Source organism: Pygoscelis adeliae, unplaced genomic scaffold, assembly GCF_000699105.1.
Source record: "Pygoscelis adeliae isolate BGI_AS28 unplaced genomic scaffold, ASM69910v1 Scaffold120, whole genome shotgun sequence".
Taxonomy (NCBI): Eukaryota; Metazoa; Chordata; class Aves; order Sphenisciformes; family Spheniscidae; genus Pygoscelis; species Pygoscelis adeliae.
Genome location: NW_008824032.1, coordinates 4325192 through 4333445, shown reverse-complemented (window position 1 = coordinate 4333445; position 8254 = coordinate 4325192). Strand labels below are relative to the sequence as shown.

Here is an 8254-nt window from a genome sequence, read left to right as displayed (position 1 = left end):
TGCAAGGCGCAGTGCTTCAAAAACTTGTCACAAGCCCCGTCCATTTGTGCTTGTTCCCATTTTCACTGAATAACTGGAAAGTGAATATTATTCTGTATAAGAATTTGCTCATCCCACCTCTTTCTCATATATTTTACAAAGGAAACCCAGAAGTGAAGCAGAGCTTTACTTCAAAGTACTCCGAGATCAGCTTTTGAAAAGCCCACTTCTAATTAATATTAAGAGTGACATGACATAAGAGGTGACTCTTGAAAGAAACACATTCAATGAAACCACTCTAGTCATTACATTCACCAAGCACGGGAGCCTTTTTTCTCTGAGGTGGACTGAACCTGACTTTTCACTTTAAATTATTTATATCACACTATCACTTAGGGGACCCATTTAAAAATCAGAACGATCCTGTATTAGATGCTGTACAGCCAAATAATTAAAGGACAACCCTTGGCAAATTCTCACACTTGAGCTCTCAATATCAGAAGTTACCTCTTCAACAGCAAAAGCTAAGTGGCAAGTTTTATTAGCACAATAGTAAGATCGCACTGTCAAATCACAGGAGCAGAAGACTGCAAGTGTATTTCTAACTTTGACAGAAGGTCTTCGCACAACCTCTGTCACGTTGCTTTCCTCTCAGAACGCCCTTTACCTCACCCCAGAAACCAGAATGATGACAATGATTGTTTGTACAGGTGACCACGGAGCTGACTTCAGAGATCTTCAGCTATCTTTTGCCAGAAGGCGCTCCAGACAGGCAGAGCATTACCACCAGAAATCTGGTGTGAGAAGGAAGGGTAGATACCAGCATACAGCTCCAACAGAAGAGGAACATTATCAGTAACCTGGCATTTCCCAGTTGGTATTCTTTCCATAGTCCTGGTTTCCTACCTGTATCCAGTATTGTTCCTGCCAACTACAAGGTGCTTTGGTTGTCTGTCACACATGTAAATGTTAAAGTCATTTTCTGGCACCAGATCCACGTCATGGAAAATGAAACAGTCCCAGTTCGCTTCTTTTAGGGCCTCTAGGTATCCTACATTCAGCAGTTTAGCTCGATTAAATTTGGTGCTGCCAGCCTGTGGAAGAGAATGGAAAAAACCTCTGAAGAAGGTGTCAAACCTTTTGAACCAGAACTGCTCCTGGGCATTTGTTCTACTCTTGTAGTCTGCAGCCGCATTCGTGCGTCACAGCCTTTACAGCAGTGAGCTACACAAAGAGCTACCCCATAACTTTAGATACAGCAGCAGAGTGGCCAATGATGCAAAGTGTTTCTTCAGTCTCTACCTGTCATGAACAAACAGAGACAAGGTCAGGAGAGCCTGCGGTTATCTGGGCACCAGAAGTATGCATGCTGCATGATGCAATTTCACTGCTATTGCTGCTCCTGTCCTGGAGTTCCCATCAGGCTACATAACAAAAGGGATACCTGTAAACAGTTTAGAAACTGGCACTCCATACAACTGTGTCAGTAAGGCTTAAGGAAGCTTTAAAAAAAACAAAACACACACAACAAGAAACCCCCAACAAAAACGAAACACCAAAACATTACTCCCATACTGACTGGTTTATAGATGTCAGAGCACCTGCCACAGATGATTTATGCTTGTCCACTCACTTTAGAGGATAGCAATGCTTAAAGAGTTCACTGTATTTCCTTAGGTCACACAGTAGGTGGCAGAGTGGGGAAATAAAAAGCAGGTCTCTTCATTTTTAACTCCTATCTATAATCTAATTATGGTGCACAGGGACTCCCCCTGGCAGAGAGCTTCACTTGACTTTTACTAGTCTTTGTTGTTTGCTTTTGCTATAAGTTAGTGCATCTTCGTTTTTCCAAAATATCATTTTTCACCTTTGAGGTATACATATATACACACACACCTGGCAGTTTTGTAAGCTTACCATGTCACCATTCACTCTGGAGCAACAGGTGTGCTTATCTTGCTATTTATTTTTTACAGGGCTGTACACACGTGCCAGCCTGTATAGGGCTTTCTGCTCCTGAGGACAAGGTGGTGAATTGCCTCAAGTTCCCACCTGGGAGTCAGAGGACCAAGCGCTGTGCTCCCAGAAACTGACAGGGCAGTCATTTTCCAGAGCTAGGAACCTGATGTACTTGAAAGAATTAAAAAAAGCCATTTTCAAGAGAAAGGGGTCATTTGCTAGAAGGTGCCTGGACTGAAAGAGGCTCCATGGAAGATGAAGAAGCTGGCCTCCCCTGACTGAGAGGAAGCGGTTGTATACAAAGCATGTTTCATTGTTCTAAAAAGTAACGCTTTGCTCTGAAGAAGCAATTTGTTCACCTGAGCAGATCACTAACAGCCATCTGCTCCTGTACAAAGATTTATGGGATTTATGGCTCCATACCTGCAGTGAAGGAAATACAGCCCAGTGCCCGCTCTGAGAAATTAAGAGAGGGATAATCAATTGCTTCCATTCTCAGTAAGGGAAGGAACGTACCTTCTGAGAAAAACTTAGATACAATTCACCTACAATCTATCATGTCAAATTCCTGACTGGTTTTTTTTTTTTAGCATGTCCTGTATATGAAAATATCTGTCAGAAAATATTCTCCTGATGATGAAAACAGGTTATTGAGTGAACAGAACAATTCAGATGACTGGTAAAGAACGTACGGAGATCGTCACTTGTATTGGGTATAAGACCCAGCCTAGTTCAGCAGCAACGTGTACCATCTGCTGCTGTTCTGTCCCCCCTATCAGCACGGTCAGCTACCGCAGCCCACTTCCTGCACAAAAGGTAGCCAAACAACAGCTAAAATTGCTTTCCAGGAAGGGCAGTTTTCAACGTCAGACCACATGCTGAACAAATAGCAAAGTTCACTCTCATCTTTTATTGAGGAGAGAATTATTCTCCTTTGTTTCTACGGAAGAACACCACTGACCACAAGGCCAACTTACGCTGGGAAAGAACTTATTCACCCTTTAGGGATTACAAACTCACATGTTTTTCAGCACTGCACTCACATATGCACACATTTGTGCAGAGAAACACGATTTTCAAGATGTTACAAGTAGCCCATAAAGAAGAGATCTGGAGTATGCCCTTCAATGGCTCAGAGAAAAATACAAAAGGCCCATTTCTTAATCTTCCTCGAAAGTAAACTCTGTGTATTTTAATAGTTAAATCCTGTTTTTAACTATTTCTTTCCTCAAAAGATACTTAAAATAACTAATGACATCACAAATGGACAGTGAGAATGGATTTGCCATAAAAGAGAGTTTTGTTAGACCCACGTTTCAGTCTTTGGGTATGCCTATCTACATGGAAAGGCAAGCAAAAGATTCCAATCTTCCAAGTAAAAACTCCGATAGAACAAGTCTAGACTCGACATTGCTGCTCACATCAGACAAAACTTTCATACTTCTGTATTACTTTTTGCTAACGTGACAATGCCCGTTCTCCACCTCACATATTTCAATAAATAAAGAACGTATGCCCATTCTCCCAATGATTTATGGCTAACCACTGCTTACTAGCTGGAGTGAGCCATTATATGTATGATTACAGTACATACTAATGCAGAAAAAAGCCTCAGTTTTTCCACTCTACAGGCCACATGACTAAACAATGAAAGAACAGTCTATTCCAGCTGAAAGTATATATCCTGCCATGACTTTTGTTGCTGTTCTGCTGTGCCATTGAGCGAAAGTGTAAGCTTTCACATAGAATGCACTACCTCGTACTGGTTAATTGACTCTAGCCTTTTTAAAGGGAAGAGAAACTATATTAATTTATCACCTTTTTCTCCTGCTATCTGAAAAATCTGTTTAGAGTCAAAGCAGAACAGGTAAGTAAATGATAGTAAAAGAAAGCAAACACAGTAAGAGATCAAGAAAAAGACAACATATTACAAAAGAGAAATCTATACTGCTTTTAGCTCATGTGGCCAGAACATAAGCACCTTAGATGAAAGACAATGTGGCACAAGTCTGTATGCTCAAATTTTAGCTGCTGACTCAGCAGAGCCAGAAAGGCGGCAAATAAAGAAATTAATAAATATCTTTGAGGAACCAAATGCTCTGCCATGACTACTTCTTCCCACAGCCCTTGCTGGGCAAGTAAAGCACCTACAAGCAGTAGCTGGCACGTTTAGTTTGAGACAGAAGTAAGTACAACCACATGATACGCACAGCTTACTAAGCATGACAGCCAGCAAGCAGATGGGAGAGAAGAGCTAGATACAAACTGAGGCCTTTGATCCAAACAACTCCAAATTTACAGACAGAAAACATGTCAGCCTAGTTACGTATGTGTATACTGCAAGAGAAGTGAGTTGCATTAGTAATGCAAAAGATGCTTACCTTGAACGCTAACTCAGAAATAGTAAGTTACTTAGACTGAGAAATGGACGCCAGTTAAAGGCACTGTTTGTTAATACTTCCCAGCTTTGCTAACAGCAGCTGAGATCCTGTAGTGATACCAGCAATGGCTGCATGCACCGTTGCATCCCTCAACAAGTAGAAGTGTTCAAAGCAGGCTTGGAGGACTGATGTTGGACAGCAGAGGCAGCAGCATGCCTCTCCTCAGGCTGCAGAGCACTGACATCATCCCCACCCAAACACGTCTCTGCACAGTTGCCTCACCTGGTGAATAACATAGATGCCGTAGTCCAGCTGCTGCCTCTGTAGGAAGGGGTGGAGATGCTCCAGGAGGTACAGCAGATGCTTCTCTCGATTGCGGTGTGGGATGAGGATTGCCACATGCTGCAATGCTGAGCACTCCGCAGGGTGATACCGGCCCTTGGATACCTGAGGGTTCTCCTTTTGCACTTCTTCTAGTGTGAGAGATGCTTTGAAGGTGAGTTTGCTGGCACCTCCTGTAGGAGAAGCACAAGAAGCTTTCCCAAGCTGTTTCTCGTTGTGGGTAGTGCAGTCACCTAATGAGGCACTCTCTAACCAGCGTAAGAAACCCAGGTTCAAGCCCCAATTGGTTTCCCTGCCTTTCCAAGAGAGAAGTAGTGCTACAAGGACATTATGCAGGCAGTGGAAGGGGAGGGTATTGAGCGTTTAGTTGCTTAAACTGATTATAGAGTAATGATAATAAAAAGGTCTATTAAATAAAAATAAAAATCAAGAGAAGTTCCACCCTACTGCGGGAGGACTGGCCAGAAACAGCTGTCAGGGCAAACCAGAGGAGAGGGAAGTGGAAAGAGACATAGGACTGTGGCTGTGAGAAGTCGCCTCTACTTAAAGCACGAACAAAAGCATGAAAGGCTTAAGGCTATAAATTTGTAAGATAAAATGTACCAAGGGTCTCTGTAGCCAAATGGAATTTCCATCACTTCTCTTGCACTGAGCTATCATTCCAGCCCCTCCAGACTCGGCAAACCCATGAAAGAGAACAATGCAGGCAACTGTGACGGCTACAGCCACAGCGTGTTCACGTAAGCAAATATGTCCTGGGGGCAGGGGCGTGGGTGTGCAGCTAGAGAGCAGCTTTTTGGACTATACTGGGGAGAAGGGAAAAATCCAGCTTCCCAAGCAAATCCCTAATCAGGTTCACAAAAAGGAAGAGGAAGAAGACAATGACATGGTATCGCAAAGCAGAAGCCTGGTGCTGCTAGCAATACCAAGACAAAAAAAGTGGACTAATAAAAATGGCCAAACCAAGGAAACAGTCACCTATCTGAACCTTCACCATAAACAGCGCTAACCCCAACGCGGCTGTGAAGTCCTTCAATTGTCGAGATAGAGACAAAAAAGTACATCTAATAATGAAAAGGCAAAAAAATTGAGGGAAGGTGAAAAGACCTGTGGTTGAGATAAAGATAGTTTAATAAAAAAGGCAAAAGCTGCACGCGTGAGCAAGGCAAAAAGAGAATTCATTCATTACTTCCCATCGGCAGGCAGATGTCCAGCCACATCCTGGGAAGCAGGGCTTCAGCATGTATAGCAGTTGTTGGGAAAACAAACGCCATAACCACAAACACCTCCCCTTCCTCATGTGCCTGAGCTTTTACTGCTGAGCACGATAAATGGTATGGTCATACGGTATGGAATATCCTTTCAGTCAGTTGGGGTCAACTGTCCCAGCTGTGTCCACTTGAAACCTCTTGCCCACCCCCAGCCTACCAGATTTTAAGGGCCAGGGAAGAGAGAGGCAAAGCCTCAACAGTGTGCAAACACTGTTCAGCAGTAGCCAACTCACCAGTGCATTACCAAAGCTGTTTTAGCCACAAATGCAAAGCACAGCACCATACGGGCAGCTATCCCCGCCAGACCGAGCACAGGCACTCTGTGCCACAAGTCGCTTCCTCACCCAGAAGTACTTATTGCAACTGGTTGTGCTGTATTTGTTTCATAGGAAAAGTGTCTAACTGTAAAACAGCTAGGAAGAAAACCAAGTCAGCAGTACCAAAGCAGATGTAACTTGTTAGAAAGGAAAGCGCCATCACTTACGCAGGTACGGAGACAGAGCTGGGCAGTGAAACAACTTCACCGTGGGAACTTTTGCAATTGATTCGATCTTCTCTTCCTTTTGACTGTCCTCCACCATGCTCTTAGCTTTGTAACTGTCCTGTCTGGAGTCCACGAAGTAACTGAATGTGGCCCATAGCACCATCAAACACAAAGTGACAAGCACCAACACTTTGAACTTATAGAAGAGGTGAAAGACATACAAGCTCAAGGCCATGGCTCTCCCTGATGTGCAAACTGTTTGCTCTGCTCTGATGCCGTGGCAGGCCACCGCACCCAGTGGGGATGAAACCAAAGGTCCTGAGAAGAATGTAACAATAAGGAAGGAAAGCTGGAGGTAGGGAGGGCTGCCACACTTCCTGTGGTTTCACAATTCATGGAGCCATGGTGCTGTTTGGTCTTCAAATGTCAGAAAATACGACTTAACCTGGACAAAAAAAAAAAAAAGGAAGGAGAGAGTTAGTTTCTACCGCCCTCCACTGCTGTACCTTCACAGACTTCATGAAAAGAGCTTACGACAAAACATGAAAGAAATAGCAAGTATGAACTACTGGTCAGAAACTAAGACACTGAGCTTTGGTCCTAGTTCAGCCACAAACCAGCTGCACGATTTTAGGCAAATCACTTTCCTGCTTTGTTCTCCACTCCCAGGCTTCCTCCCTGCCCCCTCCCCAACCGATCAGAAAGTGCAACCACTACCCCACGCTGTGTTTGTGTACAGTGCCTGGCAATACACAGGCTTTACTGCTTCTATTCCTACCAAAATTAACAACAGCTGCAAGGCAAGGGATTCTGCTGGCTGTGAGTAAAGTCAGCTCCCCCCACCAAAACGAAAAGCACATGAATCTCTGCAGAATTAAACTGTTTTCTTCTGAAAGATAGTATTATTGATGTTACGTTGCTCTGCACAACGCAGTGTGAACCCCACAATACTTGACTGGCATCAGAAATCACTCCTCCGTATCTGCTGCCCGCCAGTACCACCTTGTGGGTCTTTGCCCAGTATTCCCCTCTCACATGCTGCTGCAGGAGACAAATCTTCCTGCTTTTCAAGGGACAGGTTCAGTTTTTCAGTGTTAGGTCTGTGAGGATCCAATCCTTTGTTCTGTTTCAAGAGCTCCATTTTCATACAGCCTTTCACTGCCATCATAATATAAAGTTAGCATGCTAATACTTCTGTCTGTTATTATCATCTCATAGCAGAGAAAGAATGAAATTTTAATAAAAGAGAGCTTTGATGTGGAAAACACACGAGAAAATTGCCACCTGTGAGAAGGACAAGGACTGAGGCTAAGTGAAGCAAAGGCAGTGATTAAAGACAATGCACACGAAACAAGCTAGATCAAAGAGAAGAAACAAAAACACGGAAGGTTATTTTATACCAGCTTCAAAATACACGAGACCCTGGAGAGATATCGCAGGCAGAAGGAATATGGTAAATCTATATTCTCACTAGTTTAGCGCAGGTGTCTTCTGGAAAAGTTTGCTGATTCACGGGGACATATGTGGGAGCCAGACCTAGGACCGACAAGATGAACTACTCGATGCACTGCCCGAGCTTCCCGGGGTTCGTTGGGCATGACCAGCTGCTGTCCCTCCCGGCAGGCACTACACTGAGTGGCTAACCCGCTCTCTCCACCCACATGCACGGCACAGTGCTGCTCTAAGGAAGCGACAGAAGAGTTCTCAGTGACCTTACCACTAACGGTGAAGGATCTCCACATCCACTTCAACCACAAGAGAAGGGGGGGGGGGGATGAAGCTACACCAGAGAAGAGAATATTACTTACAAGGAAACAGGGGGGGGAAAAGAAAGGAAA

General features: G+C 44.0%; 1 protein-coding gene across 1 annotated transcript in view; it reads right to left on the bottom strand.

Annotated features, from left to right (window-relative positions):
* Positions 1 to 6855, bottom strand: part of B4GALT4 (UDP-Gal:betaGlcNAc beta 1,4- galactosyltransferase, polypeptide 4) — a 12807-nt gene extending 5952 nt beyond the window's left edge. The window contains exons 1-3 of the mRNA XM_009329407.1: positions 6417 to 6855; positions 4602 to 4834; positions 886 to 1073 (exon numbers count right to left, since the gene is read on the bottom strand). Coding sequence (XP_009327682.1) covers positions 886 to 1073; positions 4602 to 4834; positions 6417 to 6651 — 656 coding nt within the window. The 5' untranslated portion in view covers positions 6652 to 6855. The remainder of the gene's footprint in view (positions 1 to 885; positions 1074 to 4601; positions 4835 to 6416) is intronic.
* Positions 6856 to 8254: the final 1399 nt, after the last annotated feature.